Source organism: Rhinoderma darwinii, chromosome 2 (genome assembly GCF_050947455.1).
Source record: "Rhinoderma darwinii isolate aRhiDar2 chromosome 2, aRhiDar2.hap1, whole genome shotgun sequence".
NCBI classification, from domain to species: Eukaryota; Metazoa; Chordata; class Amphibia; order Anura; family Rhinodermatidae; genus Rhinoderma; species Rhinoderma darwinii.
This window is the reverse complement of record NC_134688.1, coordinates 341,815,288-341,841,847: the sequence shown is the minus strand read 5'-3', so window position 1 is coordinate 341,841,847 and position 26,560 is coordinate 341,815,288. Positions and strand designations below refer to the sequence as shown.

General features: G+C 43.1%; 1 protein-coding gene across 2 annotated transcripts in view; it reads right to left on the bottom strand.

The window, feature by feature from the left end:
* The window catches only part of LOC142741286 (transcription factor ETV7-like), a 135,260-nt gene that overhangs the window by 70,941 nt on the left and 37,759 nt on the right, over positions 1-26,560 (bottom strand). For both annotated transcript variants that reach the window (XM_075850682.1, XM_075850683.1), the window contains 3 exons: positions 17,174-17,299; positions 14,379-14,525; positions 6,509-6,651 (listed from right to left, as the gene is read on the bottom strand). In XM_075850682.1, coding sequence (XP_075706797.1) covers positions 6,509-6,651; positions 14,379-14,397 — 162 coding nt within the window. In that variant the 5' untranslated portion in view covers positions 14,398-14,525; positions 17,174-17,299. The remainder of the gene's footprint in view (positions 1-6,508; positions 6,652-14,378; positions 14,526-17,173; positions 17,300-26,560) is intronic.

Sequence of the window (26,560 nt, the reverse complement as noted above, 5' to 3'; positions counted from 1 at the left end):
GCCGCTGAGGGTAAGCCTTTCAAAGGGGTGAAATGCGCCATTTTGGAAGATTCGGTCTACCACGACCTAGATGGTATTGTACCCTTTAGATGGTGGGAGATAGGTAACAAAATCCATTGAGATGTGGGTCCATGGTTCTTAATAGTTGGCAAACCCCACGAAGCTCTGAACGGCCTTTAGCCCAGTGGGTTGAGGCCAGTCTTGAATAGCCTGGACCTTGACTGGATCCATCTTGAGTCTGGTGCCCGACAGAATGTATCCCAGAAACGGAACGGAGGATTGTTCAAAGTGACACTTCTCCAGTTTACAATAAAGTTGATAGTCTCTCAGTCGGGTTAGGACATGGCGCACGTGGTTGCGGTGATCCGAAAGGGAACGGGAAAAGATCATGTTGTCCAGATAAATGACAACGAAGTGGTACAGCATGTCCCGGAAAATCTCATTTATGAAACTCTGGAACACTGCGGGCGAATTACTCAGGCCGAAGGGCATGACTAAGTACTCGTAATGGCCATCCCTGGTGTTAAAGGCTGTCTTCCATTCAACGCCAGACGATGCGGATGAGATTGTAAGCGCCTCACAGATCGAGCTTAGTGAACACTGTTGCACCATGTATCCGGTCAAATAACTTGGAGAGCAAAGGGAGTGGATACTTATTCTTGACAGTGATCTCGCTCAATTCTCGATAGTCAATACATGGGCGAAGACCACCGTCTTTTTTTTCCACGAAGAAAAACACTGCGCCAGCTGGAGAAGAGGAATGTCAGATAAACCCCCATTCAAGATACTCCTGGATATATTCAGACATAGCTTGAGTTTCGGTTAGCGAGAGAGGGTAGGTCTGCCCACGAGGAGGAGTTCTATTGGGGAGCAAGTCAATAGTGCAGTCCCAGGGACGATGGGGAGGAAGTTTCTCTGCTTGAGACTTTCTGAAGTCATCTGTGAAGGAAGAGTACTGCGGGGGATGATACCCTCAAGCTTTCAGGTGCACAGAGGAATCAGTTGTCTAAGAGGGGTCACCTTCTTCAAACAGGACGAGTGACACTTAGAACTCCAAGATACAATTTCCCGTGTCTGCCAATCGATATGTGGGGCGTGAATTTGCAACCATAGTATCCCAAGATAACTGGACTGATGGTTTTAGGGACCACAAGAAAGTCAATAAATTCCTGATGCAGGACTCCCACATTCATGAAGAGTGATTTGGTACGGGCCTGGATAGCCTCATCTGGCAGCCGATTTCCATCGATGCCCGCCAGAGAAAAGGGACCAGAAAGTAATTTAATCTGAATTTTCCTCACAGATACAGGAGCTGAGGTGATAAAGCTCCAGAGCCTAGGAAGGCAGAGATGTGTTTAATCCCTACGGGTGTGTGCAGGAGCACTGGGATAGTGAAGCACGATGCCTCTTTTTTCTGTACAGGAGAGAAGCACAGAGGACTTAGAACAAGCTCTCCTTCCTTGTCTAGATTCTGGAGTTTCCTGACCTATTGGGACAGGAAGCTAATAGGTGCCTGGGTGCAGTGCAATACAGGCACATTCATTCTGTTCTCACGTTCCTCCGGGGACAATTTTGCACGCCCAAACTGCATTGGTTCTTCTGGGGGAACCTCAGGTGCTTGGAACTTTGGAGCCAACTTGAAATTGAAACATCTGGATCTCCGCTGCTCAATAGCTCACTCTCGGAAACGGATATCTACTTTGTTACATAGTGAAATCAACTCGTCCAATGAAGGAGGTAGTTCACGAGAGAACAATTCATCCTTAAACGGATTGGACAACCCCTGCCAGAAAACTGCCATCAGAGCCTCGTTGTTCCACTTCAGTTCAGAGGCTAAAGTCCGAAACCGGACCACATACTGGACAATGGTCATGGATTCCTGACGGAGACGTAGCAAGGAGGCTGCGGCAGATGACACTCTTCCCGGTTCAGCAAAAATCTTCTGGAAGGTGTCAAGATAGGCCTGACAGTTGTATAATACAGGGTCATTTTGTTCCCACAAAGGAGAGGCTCATGCCAAGGCCTGTCCGGAAAGCAGGGAGATAATGAAGGCCACTTCGGCTTTGTCAGAGGAAAAATTTCCCGGAAGTAACCCAAAATGGATAGAACACTGGTTCAGGAACTTTTTAGGAGGAAGGATGGGATTCCTTTTTGCCAGTTTCTAGAAGCGCTTAAAATCACTGAGGCGTCGATACAAAAAAAACCCCCGATTTCACCAGGGATCGCCGCAAGGTTGTTTGGACTTTGGTGCCGGGAATCTGCAGATCGCTCCCTTTAAAATAAGTGGCCTTGAACAGTGCAGATGTTACCACGGATGCAGCCTAGGATCAGGATACAATAGTGTGGTTAGGATCACAGGCACAGATGCAGAGGTCAGAGATACATGCAGAGTCGTAACACAGGAAGTCAGTTCAGGTATAGTACAATGCTGGAGCTAGGTAGAAATTACCTGGTACTCTGGCACCTGTTGGTGCTCAGAGAGAGGCTTATATGGGCTGTCCTATAGTTAGGCGTCATGTGATGTCCGGGGGGAGTTTACCAGAGTTGAGGTAATGCCATGTAATGGAGGTGAACAATGAAAGATGTATCCAGCACTCGGTACAAAAGTTAAATGGTTTATTCGGTCATCTTAAAACAGAAGGTTTAAAACAAAGATCCCGGGACCACGCTTACGCGTTTCAGACCGCTAGGGTCCTTAGTCATAGCTACAATGCCATGTACTAGCCACTAGAGGGAGTTCTAGATTGTATTTTGCATTCCAGCTACTAGAGGGAGCTCCGGCATGTATCCTCGCATTCCAGCCACTAGAGGGAGCTCCTGCCCCGTCTCTGAAACCATCTTCCCAGGTAAGTACGGACTGAGCGTTGTTTTGTGACATGCAGCAAGCTGGAATATGGAATAGCCATAATTGGGTTAGGATTCCCAGGGCCCAGTCCCCAGGATAGTCTCCAAATGACGGCTAGGCTACAGATGAAGTAGTCAGTGGCGTAGCTATAGGGGTCGCAGCGGTCACAGTTGCGATCGGGCCCCTAAGCCTGGGGGGCCCACGGGCCTCCGTTGCCATACAGCATGCTTGTTAAATTAATTTTCTGTGCCGTGAAGCCGGTACTTCCTGGTTACGGTCACATGGTACACTTAATGTACCATGTGACCGTGTTGTCACGTGACACGTCTTCCAGCCAGTGCAGTGGAAGAGCCGGTGCGGAGGCCTCCAGGTGAGCTGCAGGGTCTGTATTGTAACGTATTGTGTTGTGTTGTATTGTGTTAGCTTGTAATGTATTGTAATGTAATGTATTGTAATGTATTGTGTTGCCTTGTAATGTATTGTGTTGTATTGTGCTGTTTGCGGTGGAGAGGGGGGCCCATTAAATGACAGCCCCCCTCCTCTCTCCACCGCAAACTGCACAATACAACATAATACATTACACACTGTGAGTCGCGTCCCCTTTGGGATTCGTGTGAAGACCTCCGGGGGGTCGCGAGTCACTCACCGAGGTCCTGGTTCCATTCAATGCTGGAGCAAGGAGCTGACGTCTCCTTGATCCAGCACTTACTGTCCCCTGAGCTGCTCGACGCAGGCTGGCGAGATGTAGCGACATTATCGCGCCTGTCTGCACTGAGTCACTCATAGCACACACCGGAGGAGGCGAAGGATGCGGGGGGGCTGATATTGCAGGGGGGAGCATTATACTGCATGGGGGCTGATATGGCATGGGTGCTGATAAGATGGGGGGGGCATTATACTGCATGGGAGCTGATATGGGGGAATTATACTGTGTGGGGGCTGATATGGGGGGTATTATACTGCATGGGGGCTGATATGGGGGAATTATACTGTATGGGGGGCATTATACTGTATGGGTAGCTCATATGGCGGCATTATACTGTATGGGGAGCTTATATGGGGGGCATTATAATGTATGGGAAGCTCATATGGGGGCATTATACTGTATGGGGAGCTCATGTGGGGGACATTTTACTGTATGGGGAGCAGTTATGGGGGCATTATACTGTATGGGGAGCTCATATGGGGGGGCATTATACTGTATGGGAAGCTCATATGGGGGAATTATACTGTATGGGGAGCTCATATGGGGGCATTTTACTGTATGGGGGCTGATATGGGGGGCATTATACTGTATGGGGAGCTGATATGAGAGGCATTATACTGTATGGGAGCAGATATAGAGGAGCATTATACTGTATGGGGAGCTCATATGGGGGGCATTATACTGTATGGGGAGTTCATATGGGGGGGCATTATACTGTATGGGAAGCTCATATGGGGGGCATTGTACTGTATGGAGAGCTGGTATGGGGGCATTTTACTGTATGGGGAGCTGATATGTGGGGCATTATACTTTATGGGGAGCTGACATGGGGGTCATTATACTGCATGGGGGCTGATATGGGGGGCACTATAATGTATCGGGGCAGCTATGTGGGGCATTATACTGTGAGGGCTGATATGGGGAGCATTATACAGTATGGGGCTGTTATGGGGGGGCATTATACGTTATGGGACATTATATTGTGTGGGGGTAGCTATGAGAGCATTATATTGTGTGGGGGTAGCTATGGGAGCATTATACTATGGGGGCTGTTGGGCAAGGCGTTTGGGCACAGGCACGCGCAGGGGTCTGATGATGGTGGTGTTGGGGAGGGGTAGGGGGGCCCAAGCTGAATTTTTGCACCCGGGCCCATGAGCCTTTAGCTACGCCCCTGGAAGTAGTACAATCGACAGAGGGATAAGCCACGGTCATTTGTACGCAGAGTTCGGTACACAGGGGCGAGAGATCAGCTGTAGCTAAATGTATGCAGAGTTCAGTACACAGGAAAACAATGGACGTTAAACGCACAGTAGCTGGATTACTGGCAAGCCAAAATAATCAGGCACAGGAAGTACAAAGTTGTGGGTAAATATAGGGCAGCAAATACTGTGATTGGCCACATAGCAGGTGCAATCCATAACAAATCACCAAGATCAGCAAACACATGGCTGGAACAAGGATAGAACAAGCAAGGATCTCTGTAGCACACCGGTGGATGCTGTAAAGCAAGAATGGAGAGTCCAGAGTTCAAATCCAGGAAGTTCAGTTCCTGACGTTAGGTGATGTTCTGACTTCTATACCACAATTAATATCACATGAAGAGTACATTCTTGTATCTAAGTCTCTGAATGCTTTTCGGCATACAGATTTTACATAGAGGGGAATGTTTTTATAAACTGCACATTTTTTAGGCAGATTGCAATTTTTTTAAACTGCAGGTCCTATTTCATGCATTTTATGGCTTTGATGAATGCAGTCTTTGTACTGCTGCAGTGTTGTTGCTATGTACTATGCAACTATTGTTAGGTAGAGATAAGCGAATGGATACACTTAGGCTGGATTCACACGAGCACATTACGTCCGTAATGGACGGAACGTATTTCGTCCGCAAGTCCCGGACTGAACACAGTGCAGGGAGCCGGGCTCCTAGCATCATAGTTATGTACGATGTAAGGAGTCCCTGTCTCACTGAAGGACAACTGTCCTGTACTGAAAACATGATTACAGTACGGGACAGTTGTCCGGCAGCGAGGCAGGGGCTCCTAGCATCGTACATAACTATGATGCTAGGAGCCCGGCTCCCTGCACTGTGTTCGGTCCGGGACTTCCGGCCAAAATACGTTCCGTCCATTATGGACGTAACATGGTCGTGTGAATCCAGCCTAAATGCGAGATTCTAAGCAAAATGAAGCAGTTTAAGACGTTCACCAAACAATCTCTGTATTACTGGCAGCAAATTGCAAATGAAAGTAGCGATATCAGCAAAAAAAAATTCACAGCATGTGATGGCATGTGCCCAGAACACTATTTAAGACCCTGTATTGTGTTTCGGGTGTAATTTCTAACCTCTATAGTGTACAGACTGCCTGTAACGGTTAGTCAGTAAGGCTCTGTTCACATATGCGTTCCGTGTTCCGTTGTTCAGCTCGATTAAAGGAGCAGAACAATAAGAATACAGGAAGCGCCTAATCTGTTGCCTGATGGAAACCAACAGCGCCAGACTGGACCCATTGACTTAATGAGTGCCGTCGGGTTTCCATCTACATTTTGTCTATATGCCAGACAATAATTTTTGTAGTAAGCAGCTGACGCCAGTGGTTGCCCTGACTTTGTGTACACGCACAATTGCAGTAAGTGTTATTGGAGTCCCCTTGAGGCAATACATAAAATCAGATTTAGAAGCCAGCCAATGCAAATGATTGTCTGCACTTCAGACATTGTCAGGAGGATTCCTAAATTTCGTACCCTCACTGTCCCAAATATCACAGTTGCCAGGAATTTATTGTACTTTAGAATTCTCCACATAATTCACGCACCATAACAGTTCAAATGCTGAAAACTCCCTTTGTTTCCATCTTGTTAAACAACTTAACCTACCAGTAAACATTATTAAGTAATTATTGCATGGTTGTGTTTACATTTATTTTTATGTTGGTAATACATTATATGGAAACTACCTTATGATTTCCCCAGAATGCGGCGAGCTTGTTTGGATCCACTATCCTAAAGATTTTCAGTTCTTTATCTTCCCACCGTATGGATGATTCATAGCGCTTGTCCTCAAGGAGCTTGTGCAAATAATCCCACAAGATCCTGCAACCTGGATTCACAATTACAGACTATTACTTTAATCAGTTTACTACAGACACCATAATATATTTTACTGACAATGGTCTATATGTGGTTAATAATGTCTTTTTGTAATTGAAAACCACAAATTAGGAATTAAATTTGAATTGATGTTTAACAGATACATGCCATAAATATCTGATAGGTGCAAGTCCCATCTCTGGGACCCCCACCTATATTGATAATAGGGGTTCCTCGACACACATACTGCCTGGTGAGACGGCTACCAAGTTTGCTAAGTGGAGAGAGCCACGCATTTGCAGTGCCACTCCATTCATTCTTTACATGTTCTTAAGATAAGTGGGGTTTGCTGGGGTGAAACTTATACCTATTAGATCATCATGGCATATCCTGGGGATATGCCATAATTGTCTATAGTCCAGAGATTATAAATAGAGATGAGCGAACCGGGACAACCGAACCCGGTTTCGGTCCGAACTTCCGGTAAAGTTCGGTTCGCAGCGAATCCGAACTTCACCGGGTTCGGCCGAACCCGTTTTGACCGAACCCGGTCAAAAACATTATACAAATCGGCAGCCACTTATCTCTATCAATCACTGATAGAGAAAAGAGGCTGCTGATTAAAAATAAAATAAAAAGCATTTCATACGTACCCGGTCGTTGTCTTGGTGACGAGTCCCTCTTCTTCCTCCAGTCCGACCTTTTCTGACGCGGCAGCCTGTGATTGGCTGCAGAGGCCTCTGCAGCCTGTGATTGGCTGCAGAGGCCGCGGCAGCCTGTGATTGGCTGCAGCGCTCACATGGGCTGCATCGTCATCAAGGAATGTCGGGCCGGATGTCGAGAGGGACGCGTCACCAAGGCAACGGCCAGGAGACCGGACTGGAGGAAGCAGGGAGTTCCCGGTAAGTATGAACGTCTTTTTTTTTACAGGTACTGTGATCGGTAGTCACTGTCCAGGGTACTGAAACAGTTACTGCCGATCAGTTAACTCTTTCAACACCCTGGACAGTGACTATTTAGGGTATGTGCACACACACTAATTACGTCCGTAAATGACGGACGTATTTCGGCCGCAAGTACCGGACCGAACACAGTGCAGGGAGCCGGGCTCCTAGCATCATACTTATGTACGATGCTAGGAGTCCCTGCCTCTCTGCAGGACAACTGTCCCGTACTGTAATCATGTTTTCAGTACGGGACAGTATTTCCACGGAGAGGCAGGGACTCCTAGCATCGTACATAAATATGATGCTAGGAGCCTGGCTCCCTGCAGGGTGTTCGGTCCGGTACTTGCGGCCGAAATACGTCCGTCAATTACGGACGTAATTAGTGTGTGTGCACATACCCTTACTGACGTCGCCTAGCAACACTGCCGTAATGACGGGTGCACACATGTAGCCACCCGTCATTACGGGGCCTCATGCACACGACCATTAAAACACCCGTTATCACGGGTCGTAATTACGACCCGAAATAGCGGGCCCATAGACTTCTGTTAGCCACGGGTACCTTCCCGTTTTCTCACGGGAAGGTGCCCGTGCCGTTAAAAAGATAGAACATGTTCTATTTTTTTATTTTACGGGCCGTGCTCGTAATTACGACTCGTAACTACGAGCACGGCCGGCCGGCCACGGGCAGCCGGCCGCTTTTGTGAACCGTGCTGTCATTATAATTATAGCAGCACGGCCCGTAAAATAGAAAAATAGAACATGTTCTATTTTTTTAACGGCACGGGCACCTTCCCGTGAGAATACGGAAAGGTACCCGTGGGTAACAGAAGTCTATGAGCCCGTTATTGCGGGTCGTAATTACGACCCGCAATAACGGGTGTTTTTACGGTCGTGTGCATGATGGGAGCACGGCTCGGAAAAACGAACGGCTGCCCGTGCTCATCTCCTGAAATACTCTGTGCTGCCTTAAACTCTGTGGACAGGTCAGGATCCTGTTTCTTTTAAATGCTGCTAGGGAACCCGCTCGATCCACTATATAAGGCTACGCTACAGTGCAGCATTTAAAAGAAACAGGATCCTGACCTGTCCACAGAGTTTAAGGCAGCACAGAGTATTTCAGGAGATGAGCGTGCAGATTCAGTGCTGTTGTGAACTCTGCTCTTACCATTACGTAGCTCTCAGTCTGTTATCTCTCCTCCACTCCTGTCCTCAAGAACACCTTCACATGATTGGCAAGTCACCACGTAATGGTAAGAGCAGAGTTCACAGCAGCACAGAGTATTTCAGGAGATGAGCGTGCGGATCTTGTGCGTGGTGGTGACTTGCCAATCATGTGAACGTGTTATAGAGGACAGGAGTGGAGGAGATGTAACAGACTGAGCTACGTAATGGTAAGAACAGAGTTCACAGCAGCACAGAGTATTTCAGGAGAGGAGCGTGCAGATTCAGTGCTGCTGTGAACTCTGCTCTTACCATTACGTAGCTCAGTCTGTTACCTCTCCTCCACTCCTGTCCTCAATAACACCTTCACATGATTGGCAAGTCACCACCCCGCACAAGATCCGCACGCTCATCTCCTGAAATACTCTGTGCTGCTGTGAACTCTGCTCTTACCATTACGTGGTGACTTGCCAATCATGTGAAGGTGTTCTGGAGGACAGGAGTGGAGGAGAGGTAACAGACTGAGAGCTACGTAATGGTAAGAGCAGAGTTCGCAGCAGCACTGAATCTGCACGCTCATCTCCTGAAATACTCTGTGCTGCCTTAAACTCTATGGACAGGTCAGGATCCTGTTTCTTTTAAATGCTGCACTGTAGCGTAGCCTTATATAGTGGATCGAGCGGGTTCCCTAGCAGCATTTAAAAGAAACCGTGTTTGTGAATGTGTGTGTTTGTGTATATATGTGTGTTTGGGTATGTGACTTTGTCTGTTTTTGTTTTTATATGTGTGTGTGTGTATATATGGGTGTGTTTGTGTATATGTGTTTTGTGTATATGTTTGTGTATATATGGGTGTATTTGTGTATATGTTTGTGTGTAGATGTTTGTGTGTGTTTTTGTATATGTGTATATGTGTGTATATGGGTGTGTGTTTGTGTATATGTGTTTGTGTATATGTGTGTTTGGGTATGTGTGTTTTTGTTTGTATATGTGTTTGTGTATATGTGTTCGTGTATGTGTGTATAACTGTGTGTGTGTGTGTGGATATGTGTGTTTTTGTTTGTATATGTGTGAGTTCGTGTATATGTGTGTGTTTGTCTGTTTATGTGTGTGTGTATATCTTGTTGTGTTTGTGTATATATGTGTGTGTCTGTGTATGGTTGTTTGTTTGTGTGTGCGTGTATATATGTGTGTAGGTGAGTAGAAGTATTGTTATTGTTCACATTGATAACTGTTTTTTTATGTTGTTGCAGATTTTGATGTACCGATTGGACTACATCTTCGATTCGTTGGACTACTGCGTAGATCTGCGTTTTTTCAAATTTTAATAAAATGGTTAACGAGGGTTTTGTTGGGGATTTCTTATTTCAATAAAAAATAATTGTCTTTGTGTTTTTTTTTCAAACTTTATTAGTGCCTAGATAATGGCAGTTGGCTGATTGACAGCGTCCATTATTAAGGCGGTACTTAGTGTTAGCCGGTGCAGAGGCTAGCACTAACCACCCATTATTACCCCGGTACCCACCACCACCAGGGGTGCCGGGAAGAGCTTGGTACGATCCAGTACCCGACCATCTGTTGTGATGGTCGGGTACTGGGGCGGCCGTAGGCTGGTATTATGAGGCTGGGAAGGGCCCAAATCAGTGGACCTTCCCACCCTTGTAATGCTAGGCTGCTGCTGCTGTGTTGTATCGGGCTGGTTATAAAAATGGGGGGGACCCCCACGTCGTTTTTTTTTGGGAATTTAACAAATTTAGCAATAGACGGGTCCCCCACATTTTTAATAACCAGCCATATACAAGGCCGCAGCAGTCTGGCATTACATGGGTGGGAAGGGCCACTGGTTTTATCCATTCCCAGGCTAATAACACTGTGTTGTATGTGGCTGGTTATGATAAATTGGGTGGAACCCCATGTCTTTTTAAAAAAAAAATGTAAATAAATAAATAATTTAAAAAAATGACGTGGGGTCCCCCCCACTTTTATAACCAGCCAGATACAACACAGCAGCAGCAGCCTAGCATTACAAGGGTGGGAAGGTCCACTGTTTTTGGCCCTTCCCAGCCTCATAATACCAGCCTGCGGCCGCCCCAGGGCCCGACCATCACAACAGATGGTCGGGTACTGGATCGTACCTGGCTCTTCCCGGCACCCCTGGTGGTTTTGGGTACCGGGGTAATAATGGTGGTTAGTGTTAGCCTCTGCACCGGCTAACACTAAGCCTCGCATTAGTAATGGATGTTGTCACTCAGACAGCGGCCATTACTAAAGTGGTAATAATAAAATTTGAAAAGAAAAAGACAAAGATATAGATAAAATATTTTATTGAAATAAAGCACCCCCAACACAACCCTCATTAACCATTTTATTGTAGAAAAAAAAAACGTCATCTAAGTAGTCCTCGAAACCGACGTAGTCCAAACACCAAACCTGTAAAAAAAAATAATTATGAAATAAAACATGTCGTAGGCTTAGATTCAGTTTAATGTGTGATACTGACTGTTATACCATGTATAGAAGCCTGCCGTGAAGTTGACTTAGATACAGGGCGCCAGCAGACAGTATCATACATGGCCATACATACATATATACAAATATACATACATACATATATACAAACATACATACATATATACAAGCATGCACATATATACATGCAAATATACATACATGCAAACATACACACATATATACATGCAAACTATCATACATACATGCATACACACACACATGAAAACATACATACATACAAACAAACAAACATGCAAAGATACATATATACAAGCATGCACAAATATACATGCAAACATAAATACATGCAAACATAATTACATACATGCACATATATATAAACATACATGCAAACATACATGCAAAAATAAAAACATGCAAACATACATACATACACATATATACATACATACATGACAACATACATACAAACATACATGACAACATACATACATGCAAACATACATACATGCAAACATACATACACACATGCAAACATATATACATGCAAATATACATACAAACATGCACATGTATACATACATGCCAACATACATGCAAACATACATGCACATATATACATACATACATGACAACATACATACATACACACATGCACATATATACATACATGCACATATATACATACATGACAACATACATACATACATACATGACAACATACATACATACATGACAACATACATATATATATATATATACACACATGCAAATATACATACAAACATGCATACATACATGCAAACATACATTCATGCAAACACACATACATGCAAACATACATACATACAAATATACATACACACATGCACATATATACATACATGACAACATACATGCAAAAATACATACATGCAAACATACATACATACATGCAAATATATACATGCAAATATACATACAAACATGCACATATATACATACATGCCAAAATACATGCACAGATATACATACATACATACATGCCAACATACATACATGCCAACATACATACATACATACATACATGCCAACATACATACATGCCAAAAAATAATAATAATACGTTCATACTTACTTTCCTCCTGTCCGGCCTCCAGCGATGACGTTTCATTCATGTCGCCGCTGCAGCCTGTGATTGGCTGCAGAGGCGGTCACGTGGGATGAAGCGTCATCCTGACGTGCGTGACCGCCACTACAGCCTGTGATTGGCTGCAGCGGCGAAAGGGATGAAACGTCATCGCTGGAGGCCGGACAGGAGGAAAGTAAGTACGAACGTATAATTTTTATTTTTTTATTACATTTAAATGGTATTTTCCGCGCGCCGAGCATGTACTGTGAAGGTTGCTGAAAGAGTTAGTGCAGCCCATTAACTCTATCAGCACCCTGGACAGTAGCATGCTCGGCGCACGTAAGTGACAGGTTCGGTCAGAACTAGTTCGGTCCGAACCGAACTTTTTTGTGAAATTCGGCGAACTAGCCGAACCGAACTTTTGATAAGTTCGCTCATCTCTAATTATAAAGTAAGGCTTAGAAAATAATAATATTATAATTCAAAAATATACATATAAAGAAAATGTATCATGACAAAATGACCTATTGTTTAAATCAAGTTTTTGTGTCAAACATGGTGGTGTGTAAACAGTGTTTTCGAATGAATCACAAATTGTTGCAGATCAATAGATTTATAAAATTCTCGCAGTATGACTTGAGAATACGGGCACTTCAAGCAATTTGATTTTCGTCAGTGCCGTCCTTACCGAGGCCGGTGAACCTAACAAGTATGCCTGATGTCCCACCAAATTGAGTTGCGCCAAAGTAACTGTTGTCTCTTAGCCTGTTCTGCCGTGCCACTGTCGTTCTCTGTGAGGTCACTCTTTGCCACAGCCTATCTCGCCTATGCACCAGCATGCGGTTGTACCAGTTATGTAGTATTGAGAACGCCATGCAACTCAGTAGGTTCTCATAGCCGTTACAACACTACCTATAAGGTGATTCCAACTGCCCACATTTCTCCGGACAATACATGAGTACAGTTCCCACGTCATGAAGTGGCACACACAGTCTTTAGTCCAAGTCTGAGGATTTAAGGAATCACTCTGAACAGTTACAATCAACAGTTGGCCAGTCTCTCACTCTAGGTTCAGCATGCTTTTGGGCACAGCCACGGCTGGTCAAATAGCAATGGCTCTCACTGAATTTCTCCAGCCTACCGGCAAATCTCACGCTAGCTGGGTGTGGCCTGCTGTCGTAAAATAAGCTCAGCAGTTCCTCTAACCCTCCACGAGCTCTCAGTCACACACACACACACACACACACACACACCGACTCTACTTCCTGCAACCAGTTCCCTTATCTCACTTCCTCCTGGTGTCTGCTATGACATGTAGTGGCGATAGTTAATGTTAGAGTTTAACCTCTAAACACTAGGCTACACGCACACAATAACAAGGGTGGAAATAACAGGAACAGTCTCAATAATAAGGGTAAAAAGGCTAATCCCTTACATTTTTGTTTTATCATTTTCCATAAAACAATCTATTACTATCAGTATCGAAAAAAAATATTGATCTTGCAGTTCTCACGCTGACCACTGAGCCTCACAATAGGCTAACTCTTCTTGTTCTGCAGAGATCACTTTTCACAGGCAGGATTACAATCCTCCTCACCTTTTTCCCTCCCTGCACATGAACTCTGCACACAGAGCATGCCCACAACACTCTTCCATAGAAGTCAATGAGTGGTTTTCTGACTGGGTTTTCTATGTGGCTGCTGTAAAGCAAATCTCTAAAATGCTGTTCACAGCTCAGAGCAGGAACTCACCCCCATAATCATGTACAGAAAATAAAAATATAAACAATCAGAAAATAAAAACAGATTAGAAAAAAGGAATTTGTGTCAGTATACAGTTATGACTAGTAAAAAATAAAGTGATTAAATGTTTCTGGAGATTATCAGAACTGGACATATGTAAGATAAAGTATCATAGGAAGACTTGTTTTGAGACTTCCTGACATTAATTTCAGTAATGACCTACTTGAAGCCTCTCCACATCTTCCATTGACTGCTTTGAGCTATTTTAAAACGTTTTTGACATTCTCTATTTTCAGATTTACCCTTTATTTTTCTATCCATATAGTCAATGTGTTCTGCAGAGCTTTCATTATTTTGTGTTCCTTGTGTCCTTCAGAAAAGATTGAGAGGTACATCTTGGACATTATCCTCTGTAGCTGGTTTTGCAGATAATTGAGAATTCTCTGTTTCTAAACACACAAGTCAATATATGATTAGGTTGTTTTTATGCAATATTTATTCATATTTGTATATTGGAGTTTAAGCAATAATCATGTATCACCCATAGCTTTTAATTACTCTTTTTTATTTTCCTCTTTAATAATACTTATATGGAAGTTGAGACTCATATCACAGACACCTTCATTGCCTAAAATAACTATAGAGATTTTATTTGCATACTTGCTAAATGTCCTTATTTTTGTGGGACTGTCCTGCAAACCGGACCATAAAGGGGACAAGGTTTATTCTAATCTGCATTTAAAGGGGTTTTCCTGAAGATTTTTTGGGGCGGTTAACGATTTTGGTAGTGTTCCCAGGCAGGATGGGTAGAGCTTTAAGTGCCCTGTAATTTGCGATTTAAATGTTGATAAGAATGTACTTTCAGTGAAAACATCATATTTTACATTTGGTTGTCTAACTTCAACTAGACACATAAGACTTACCAATGTTTTTATTGTATTTGATACTAACTTCAGATATCTATCAATTGGTCTAAATATTGAATTACAATTAATAGTAGCAGCAGAATATTAAAAGGTAATACTAACAGGTAACACATATCCAGAAGTATATATTGTAACCAGGGTCACCAACCCCTTTTTTTTTATTTTCTAAACAACTTGGACACTCTGGAAAAACAAAATAATTTCTAAAGATTGCATCATCTGTACTCCTGGCTTGACATTTATAACATACAAAACGTTACACTGATGAAATCCTGGAATGAAAATGTCTAAGGCCCTGTTCACACGTATTGTTTTTACAGGCAGAAAAATCTGCCTCAAAATTCCTGATTTTGACCTGTCTGTAATTTCTTGCCGCAATCTTCGTGGCGTGTTACGCTGCGTTTTTCGCCACGGCCATTGAGCGCTGATGGCAAAAAATGCAGTGAAAAACGCTTTCTCTGCCTCCTATTGATTTCAATGTGAGGTGAGAGGCGTAACCGCGGCAAGAAAGAGCATGCTGTTTTTTTCCCATGTGACCGCCGCTACAGCCTGTGATTTGCTGCACCGGTCATATGGGTTGAAACGGCATCACACGAGGCTGGCCTGGAGGAAGAAACACAGACTTCTGGGTAAGTATAAGATTTTTTTTAAAAATCGTGAGTTGAGTTCTTTGCAGCGGAATCTCTGTGATTCCGACGCAAAAAAACGCAACTGCTATTTGTTGCTGGTTTTACCTCCGAATTCCTTTGCGGAAAAACTGCAGTATTTACGCAACGTGTGAACTGACCCTATATGTGCTCAGATATTCTGAACTATGCAAATACTCAAGCAAGATGCTAATCAGAGACAAATGGGTACAGAAGTGGGTAATTTCTCTAAGGGGGGATTCACACGAGCGTGTATTGGGTCCGTGCGGGACGCGTGGTTTTCACGCGCCACGCACAGACCAATAGAAGTCTATGGGGCAGTACAGAGAGTCCGTGCTTTTTGCGCAGCGTTTGTCAGCTGCGCAAAGAGCGCGACATGCTCAATATCTCCGCGTATTTCGCGCATCACGCACCCCATGAAGTCAATGGGTGCGTGAAAACCACGCAGGTCGCACGGAAGCACTTCCGTGCGAACCGACTGAAACAGCGCACCAGCTGTCAAAAGGATGAATGTAAACAGAAAAGCACCACGTGCTTTTCTGTTTCCAAACATCCAAACGGAGTGTCTTTGAGATGAGCGAACCCGGAAAACCGAACCGAACTTCACCGGGTTCGGCCAAACTCGTTTTGGCCGAACCCGGCAAAAAAAATTCCAGTACGCGACGTCAGGAGACAGTCACTGTCCAGGGTGCTGAAAGAGTTAAACTGTTTCAGCACCATGGACAGTGATTTCCGATCCCAATATACATGAACCTGTAAAAAAAAAACGAAGTTCTGACTTACCGATAACTCCCGGCTTCTTCCTCCAGTCTGACCTCCCGGGATGACAATTCAGTCCAAGTGACAGCTCCAGCCAATCACAGGCCAAGCACAGGCTGCAGCGGTCACATGGACTGCCGCGCCATCCAGGGAGGTGGGGCCCGATGTCAAGAGAGGCGCGTCACCAAGGCAACGGCCAGAAGGGAAGTTCTCGGTAAGTACGAACTTTTTCTTTTTTTTTAACAGGTTTCTCGATATTGTGTTCGGCATTCACTGTCGAGGGTGCTGAAAGAGTTACTGCCGATCAGTTAGCTCTTTCAGCACCTTGGACAGTGACGGGCGTCGACTAGCCTCATCTCTATGATGGCGGCTGCGCGAAAATCACGCAGCCCCGCATCATACACGGATGACACACGCAGCTGTCAAGCGGTTTTTGCGCGCGCAAAACGCCACGTTTTTTGCGCGCGCAAAAACGCAACGTTCGTCTGAATCTGCCCTAACTGGGATGCCAGAAGATAAATAAACAATGAAATCCATTTAACTGATGTAATTTATTTAGTTAAAATGCATGTGATCTGCTGAAAATGGCCAGCTTAAACGAGTTGTCCAAAATTAGAAAAAAGGGTCTGTCTATTTTCCAGAAACAGCGACACTCTAAGAATTGACACAAATTAATTTATGAATATAAATATAATAAGTACAATATAATAAGTACATATGAGCATACAGCCAGTACACAGATACAGTGTACAATGAATATCTCACTTGTATTTATGCAGCTCTGTAGATGCGGATGGTGACTTTTTCTTATACACTGGCTGAAAAAAGAATACCTTACTAACCCCTGTCTGTGATTCTTAATGCATTGTAGTAATTCAAACAAAACATCACCTGTAAAGAAGAAGAAAGGTATTAGCTTGTGTTACTGTCTTTTTTACAGTCCAAAGTACATGATTAAATATGTGATACAGAAACGTAGCATGAAAGAGGTTTTCCAACATTTATCCTTGTTATTCCCAACTACTCCAATGTTTATGTCCTAGCACATTGACATGTCGTCCATAATGACGTCACCATGGTTAAAATGTCATCAAACAATTTTAGTCTGCTTTAGGGAGTCTTTCGATTGTTGGAAAACCCTGTTGAGCCCAGATGCAAAATCTGGCACTTCCAAATATCACGTAATTGATATCATTCTGTAGAAGTATCTTACGTAGATATAGCACCATTGCTTGGCTGCAACTGCAACCTCTGCACCCACAGCTACATTACTCCTGTTATGTCAACGTCTCTTATAGTTCGAGATCAGACCTGCTCAGCCAGATGTAGCCCTCTGACCTCCAATCCTCTTTGTGTCACAACTTTAAATGTTTTAAATCTTAAGGTGGACCACCTATATATGTGTTGTGCCACCATACCAGACATTACTTAATAAATCTTGACATGCTTTGTAATTTCTAAGCCATTTAGACACTTTAGGCCTTATTCACATGAACGTTGAATAAGTCAGTGTGGCGGCCGTCTAAACAAACCTATGTAATTCAATGGGGCCGTTCACACGACCGTTGTTTCAACAGAGCTTGTGAAGGGTCCATGAAAAATAGGACATGTCCAATTTTTTTGTGCTTCACGAATCCCTCCATAGGCTCTAGTCTATGGGGGATGCGTGATAACGCGTCCCACAGGGGTGCAGCACAGATGCACCCCGGTCGTGAAAAATGGCAGTTTTTCACGTTCGAGATATCCTACTCTCGTGTGAATCTAGCGTTATAGTCATAGCTCCGAATATTTCCATGATGGCGGTAGAGAAATTTGAGGCCATGCTCTTATTATACCTTCCTGCCTATGAGAACCGCTTACAAAGTTTTTGAGGTTCACCAAATGAAAGCTATTAAATCACTGGTAGTTATGCAATGCACAGAGAATATACAAGCTAAATATAAGGATCTGCCCTGTTCTGTTAAGGCTTTAAACAGTCTTAGAATTTTGTCATCTACCTTTTCCTGCTATCTCAATGGATTTTAAATGTTTGGACATAAGTAGTCAGAAGCCAGTCATAATGTAATGGCATACCTGACTAATGTCACCCATTTAGTTTATTGCTAGATATACTGCTGTTTTGTGAGTGTATCTTCACAACTCAACATACCTCTGACAGAAGACAATGAGAATATAGGAAGAAGTAAAACGAGCTATAAATTGAATTATTTTCCGATACGATAAGTATTCCAAATGCTTTTGTGAGTATGTTAATTGGAAAAGGAACATACACAAATATATATTTACCAGGAATATCTTTTTGTATCATGGGAGACATTATGCCTTTTTTAAAACATTGTTTTTATTACATTTCTAAATAAACAACATTAATACAAGCAAATACAAAGTGGCATCTCTTTTGTTACAGAAGATCGTAACTGCATTGCATATACGTAGAAGACAAAAGACAATTGCTACACAAGTGGAGACATAGTAAAACTGGAACTGGTGGCCCACAGATAACAAGAAAGCGGAACAAGGACAGACAGGGCTAGGGGAGGGTATCGGTGGGCAAGTTATCAAAATATGCTCGGTCTAAAGGAGAGTCATGATCTGGTAGGGTGATTAATGGGACTCCTAGGGGTGAGAGATAATTTAGGCCTCTCAAGGAGGGGACATGTAGGCTATTTATGGGTCCTATATCTTCAGGAAGGACTGTAGTAGGGTGACTGAGTGGTTTTGAAGAGAGGGAGGGAGGGAGCTCTCATCCCACCGGCACCCTGAGTGTGATCGCAGAGTGCTGGTGTCTTCTATGGCAGCCGAGGGGCCTAATAAGGGCCCCCAGGTCTGCATGTAGTATATGCCTGTTAGGTCATGCCAGAGGCACGGCCTAGCAGATGCCTGTCCGTTTTACACGGACAGGCATAATACACTGGAATACAGAAGTATTGCAGTGTATTATAAATGTGATCGAAGGATCGCATAGTGAAGTCCCCTAGTGGGACTAGTAAAAAAGTAAAAAAAAGTTTAATAAAAAGTAAAAACAAAAAAGTGAAGAAAAAAATTAAAAACCCACTTATTCCCCTTACAAAATGCTTTATTATTAAAAAACAAAATAAAGTAAAAAAAGTTACACATATTTGGTATCGCCCCGTCCGTAACAACCCCAACTATAAAGTTATTACATCATTTAACCCGCACAGTGAACCTCCCAAAAAATGTAATAAAAAAACAATGCAAAAATTGCTGTTTTCTTTGAATCCTGCCTTAAATTCTATGTACCCCAAAAAGGTGCTATTAAAAATTACAATTTGTCCCGCAAAAAACAAGGCCTTAGACCTTAGACAGCTATGCAAAAATAAAAAAAGTTATAGCTCTTTGAATGAGACGATGTAAAAACTTAAAAAATAGTTTGGTCATTAAGGTCTAAAATAGGCCGGTCAATAAGGAGTTAATCATGTAATATTGCATTCGAGAACAAATCTCTCATAAGAAGAGGACAGGTTGCTTTCAGGAGCTTGCTATCATCTGCTTTGTGGCTACAAATAGGATGCCGGCAAGCTTCTGCTTAGCATAGGAATCCCCTTTAATATTTTTATTGAGAAGGACTTCCCAAAGGGAATTTTTCTCAAATATTAGCCTGTCACAGTACAAATGAGGTAGTATATCTTGGTACTAAAATTTGCTACTGTGGTGCAAGTCCTCCAAGTCCTCCAAGTCCTCCAGGTATACAGAACATCACAAGTGGAAGTACAGCCTCTAAAACAGGTAGGGGAATAGCCAGGTACTGCATGGACTATATGGTTAGGCGCGAGAGGATGTGGAGAAATGAGTCTCTTGTAAGCAAACCACATCAACATGGATAATATGGTAATAATGGAATCTTTTGGATTTCTTGTGCGGTGAGTTTTAGCCTTGCACGCTGTGCAATACTAAAGTTAAGGGCGTGAGGAGAGCAGCATTAAACTATCGATCAGTAAAGGATCATCAGCGACCCATGTGTAGGGTTTCCGTGAAAGATAAGTGTGGTGAAAGAGGGACGACATTGCACTCCAGTGGTGAGGAATAGAGAACTCTCTGCAATTGTAGAATTGAAGGGCGCAATATAAAGTTTATCTGGTGTGACCAACGGAGGGGGTAAAGGAACAGGGGGACAGAAGCCTAAAGAAACATCATGATGTAGAATGACTGTGAACACATTGAAAACATTATACAGGTATTAGCCTACATATCAATATGCAAGTATAAGCAAAAAGATAACAATAAGAATAAATTACTAAAAAAAAAAAAAAAGAGGGGGTTGGGGAGGAAAAAACTGAAAATCAATAAAAATTACTCGTAATGTCAATCAGCAACAGCATAAGAGGCGTATGTTGCAAATGAGAAGCAAAAAAATGTATGTGATACTAATCTAGAGTAGCTGATTACATTTAGCTGCACAATGTGGAAAGTCCAGCAAGAAGTCAAGGCACATGCTGGGATGAGGTTGAGCATTTATAGCTGCGTGCTGGGCTGGTAGGGAATGTAAGCTGTGAGGTACTGGGTCTGCTCTGGGATAGGTCATCTGGAGGAGGTGATAGGCTGGATGTGGTGCCTTCCAAACAAAGCTGTGATAAGCATTTTTTCACCCCTTTAACCCCTTAAGGACACAGCCTTGTTTTGGCCTTAAGGCTCAGAGCCCATTTTTCAAATCTGACATATTTCACTTTATGTGGTAATAACGTCGGAATGCTTAAACCTACCCAAGCGATTCTGAGATTGTTTTCTTGTGACACATTGGGCTTCATGTTCGTGGTAAAATTTGGTTGATATATTCAGTGCTTATTGGTGAAAAATTGCAAAATTTAGAGAAAATTTTGAAAAAATTGCATTTTTCAGAATTTAAATGCATCTGCTTGTAAAACAGACGGTTATACCACCCAAAATAGTTACTAGTTCACATTTCCCATATCTCTACTTTAGATTTGCATTGTTTTTTGAACATTCTTTTATTTTTCTTGGACGTTACAAGGCTTAGAACATAAACAGCAATTTCTCATATTTTTAAGAAAATTTAAAAAGCCTTTTTTTTAAGGTACCTGTTCAGTTCTGAAGTGGCTTTGAGGGGCCTATGTATTAGAAACCCTGATAAAACACCCCATTTTAAAAACTAGACCCCTCAAAGTATTCAAAACAGCATTTAGAAAGTTTTTTAACCCTTCAGACATTTCACAGGAATTAAAGCAAAGTGGAGGTGAAATTTGCAAATTTCATTTTTCTTGCTGAATTTCAATTTTATTCATTTTTTTTCCTGTAACACAGAAGGTTTTACCAGAGAAACACTACTAAATATGTATTGTCCAGATTCTGCAGTTTTTAGAAATGTCCCACATGTGGCCCTACTGCGCTCGTGGACTAAAACACAAGCACTAGAAGCAAAGAAGCACCTAGTGCATTTTGAGTCCTCTTTTTATTAGAATATATTTTAGGCAGCATGCCAGGTTTGAAGAGGTGTTGAGGTGCCAAAACAGTAGGAATCCCCCAATAGTGACCCCATTTTGGAAACTACACCCCTCAAGGAATTCATTTAGGGTTGTTGTTACCATTTTGACCGCACAGTTTTTTCACAGCACGTATTTGAATTGGGCACTGAAATGAAAAAAATGTCATTTTCTCCAATAAAATGTCATTTGTGATCAAAATTTCTTATTTTCACAGGGAACAAAATACCCCATTTTGTTGCCCAATTTGTCCTTAGTGTGGCAATACCCCATTTGTGGTGATAAACTGCCGTTTGGGCCCATGGGAGGGCTCAGAAGGAAAGGAGCGCTATATGTTTGTTGGAGTCCAGATTTTGTTGGATTGGTTTTCGGGTGCCATGTCGCATTTGCAGAGCCTCAGAGGTATCAAAGCAATGGAAACCCACCAAAAGTGACCCCATTTTGGAAACTACACCCCTTAAGGAATTCATTTATGGTTGTTGTTAGCATTTTGACCACACAGTTTTTTCACAGCACCTATTTCAATTGGGCTGTGACATTAAAAAAATGACATTTTTTCCAATAAGATGTAATTTTTTACCAAAATTTCTTATTTTCACAGGGAACAAAATACTCAATTTTGTTGCCCAATTTCTCCTGAGTGCATCAATACCCCATTTGTGGCAATAAACTGCCGTTTGCGCCCATGGGAGGCCTCAGAAGGGAAGGAGCGCTGTGTGTTCTTTGGAGTACAGATTTTGCTGGATTGGTTTTCGGGTGCCATGTCGCATTTGCAGAGCCCCAGAGGTATCAAAGCAATAGAAACCAACCACAAATGACCCCATTTTGGAAACTACACCCCTCAAGGAATTCATTTATGGGTGTTGTGACCATTTTGACCCCATAGTTTTTTCACAGAACTTATTTGAATTGGGCTGGGAATGAAAACAAAATAATTTTTTCCAAATAATATGTAGTTTTGGCTGAAAATTTCTTATTTTCACAAGAAACAAAATACCCCATTCTGTTGCGCAATTTGTTCTGAGTGCCGCAATACCCCATTTGTTGTGATAAACTGCCGTTTGGGCCCATGGGAGGGCTCAGAAGGAAAGGACCACCATTTGGCCTACTGGGGATTTTCTAGTGCGAAGTCATGTATGCAGAAGCCCCTGAGGTACCAGTACAGTTGAAACCCGCAAGAAGTGACCCCGTTTTAAAAACTACACCCTTAAGGCATTCATCTAGAGGTGTAGTGAGCATTTTGACCGGAGACCTACACCCCATAAACTGTAATGTGGTTTCTCCCGGGTATGGCAATACCCTACATGTGGCTGTTATCAGCTGCCTGGACACACAGCAGGGCTCAGAGGGGAAAGACGAGGGGGGATAAGCTGTGTGGAGTGCATCAGGGTAAGTAAAATTGGGGTAAATTATAAACCAAGGGATGGATGATAAATTTTAAAACACTCTTTCATACAGAGCTCTGGTTATTCGGGACACACGTCATATTGATATATTGTGTCATCCGTTATCGCCCTCTTATAGCAGACTTTACACCTCTTTTGACTTTTTCCCTTCTTGCCAGTTTGGGGAACTTCTCCTGGAAAGTGTTGCCCTGGTACGATGTGTGTGGCCCCGCTTCCAGAAGTACTGGGTGCCCCCCCTTCTTGGTCCCTAAAGATTAGGTTCTTGATAATCACCTCTTGAAATTCCAGGAAAGTTCCCGTCTGGCCTGCACATCGACGTAGCATGTACGCATTGTACAATGCCATCTGTATGATGTGCACGGCCAGCTTCTTATACCACACCGCATGGCGCTGTAGGGCTTCAGGGCTTGATCTTACAAGTCCATCCCTCCCATGTACCTATTGTAGTCCAGGATGCAGTCTGGTTTGGGGGTGGCCTTTCCTTCATATATCCTAAACCTGTAGGTATACCCTGATGCACTCTCGCAGCTTATACATCTTCAAGCGATACCTTGCCCTCTTACCCGGCAGGTACTCGCGGAATTGAACCCTCCCTTTAAAATGTACCAAGGACTCATCAATAGAAATACACTTCTCGGGGGTGTATGCAGGGGAAAACCGGGCACTGGAACGGTCTAATAGGGGTCTCCGTTTATACAAACGGTCAAAACTGGGGTCATCTCGGGGTGGGCACGGCTCATTATCAGTATAATGTAAGAAGCGAAGTATTGCCTCATTTATTTATTGTTTTAGGTTCCAGTTCAGTTCTGAAGTTACTTTGAGGGGCCCATATATTAGAAACCCCTATGAAATACCCCATTTTAGAAACTAGACCCCTCAAAGTATTAAAGTATTCACAACAGCATTTAGAAAGTTTATGAACCCTTTAGGTGTTTCACAAAAATTTAGCGCAAAGTAGAGGTGAAATTTACATTTTTTTTTTTGTCAGAAAATCCTCTTTATACCATTTTTTTTATAACACAAAAGGATTTATCAGAGAAACGCAACTTAATACGTATTGCCCAGATTCTGCAGTTTTGAGAAATATCCCACATGTAGCTCTAGTGCAGTAATGGACGGAAGCGCCGGCCTCCGAAGCAAAGGAGCACCTAGTGGATTTTGAGGCCTCTTTTTTATTAGGCACCATGTCCGGTTTGAAGAGGTCTTGTGGTGCCAAAACATTGGGAACCCCCCAAAAGTGACCCCAATTTGGAAACTAGACCCCTTGAGGAATCCATTGTAGTTTTCTTGGGGTGCATGCGGCTTTTTGATCAGTTTTTATTCTATTTTTAGGTGGCGGGGTGACTAAAAAACAGCAATTCTACTATTGTTTTTTTATTCTTTTTTTTTTACAGCGTTCACCGTGCGCTATAAATGACATATTCACTTTATTCTGCGGGGCGATACGATTACGGCGATACCAGATGTTTATAGTTTTTTTTTATGTCTTATGGCGTTTGCACAATAAAATACGTTTTGTAAACAATCATTCACTTTTTGTGTTACCTTATTCTAAGAGCCATAACGTTTTTATTTTTCAATCAATAAAGCCGTGCGAGGACTTATTTTTTGCGTAACAAACTGTAGTTTCGATCAGTACCATTTTTAGGTACATGCGACTTTTTGATCTCTTTTTATTCCATTTTTTGGGAGGTGAAGTGACCAAAGAATTGTGATTGTGGTACGGTTTATTATTATTTTATTTTACGGCGTTCACCGCACGGGATAAATAACGAAATAATTTTGTAGTTCAGGTCGTTACGGACGCGGCGATACCAATTATGTATAGTTTATTTGTTTATTTATATATTTTTATTAATAATAAAGGACTGATAAGGGAAAAGGGGGGATTTTTACTTTTATTACTTTTAAATCTTTTATTTTCTTATTTTTACACATCTTTTTTTAACTTTTTTTTTACTGTATTACTTTGTCCCACTAGGGGACTTGAGGGCAGGAGGCCCTGATCGCTATTCTAATACACTGCACTACATGCGTAGTGCAGTGTATTAGAACTGTCAGCTACTCACTGACAGCAAGCATAGTGGGTCCTGACGTTGTCAGGACCCACTAGGCTTCCGTCTATGGCATAGCCGGACGCCATTGTTTGGTGTCCGGTTGCCATAGTCACCATCGCCGGCCGCTATCGCATAGCAGGCCGGCGATGGCAGCTTAACCCCTAAAAAGCCGCGATCTCTATAGAACGCGGCTTTTAAGGGGTTAATCAGCGGGGACACAGCGATCGGTCCCCGCTGCAGGAGCTGTGACAGCTGCTGAACAAGACAGCAGCGTCACAGCTCCTGTATGTGTCGGGAGGACGGCCGAAACGGCCGTTACTTCCGAGACGTACTATTACGGCATGGAGCGCGAACGATACAGCTGCCATGACGTAATAGTACGTCAAGGAGCGGGAAGGGGTTAAGGTAAAGGACAGTGCGAACCTTGTCATTGGAGATAAATGTAAATTTAAAGGGGAAAATCCATTGGTACATGATGTTCTTCCTCTGCAGAATTTCTAAGTAGGGCTTTAAAGCACGTTTCTTGGCTATGATAAAAGGTGCCAGGTCAGAAATTAGTTGGTACGTGTGACCTTGAAAAGTCAGGGAAGTGGCAGTATGGGCTGCCAACATCAATTCCTACCTGGTGCAGTAGAAATGTAACTTTGTGATGATGTCACGGAGGGTCCCTGAACTTACTTAGCCATCAAGACTTGAAGAACCCTATCCATTTCAAGGCGCTCTGCTGAGATTTTAAGGGAAAGTTCCTGCAATAGCGCCGTAATTGTGGCTTGCAGGTCAACGATGTGCTCGGATAGTTCACTTATACAAACATTGTCCCGGCAGGCTATATTCTCAAAATCCTCTAGCTTGTTCTGGAGTTGCAATTTGTCATCCCGGTCTTCCAGCAGGTCATACTGGAGTGAGGAGTGGGACACACCATTTCATCCATGCACTGTTTTAGGAGATCTGTTCGGGTGCCCAGCTCCCTAATTTCTTTAATGAGGTCATGAGTAATTTTAGCTGAGGTCTTGTTCAGCTCCATCTCAAGTAGGGCATGGGATTGCTGTAGCAGATTTGTAAAGTCAGAGGCTCTTAATTTCTGCCTGTGTCTAACAGAAGAGCCCTCTAGGAATGAGTGGCTGGGCTCCGAAGAGTCTTGAAGGGTGGACCGTATGGTCTCTTCCAGGCAGTTGAGCTGGCACCATCTTGAATGAGGCCTGTAGACTTTGTTCTAAAGGTATGACAGCG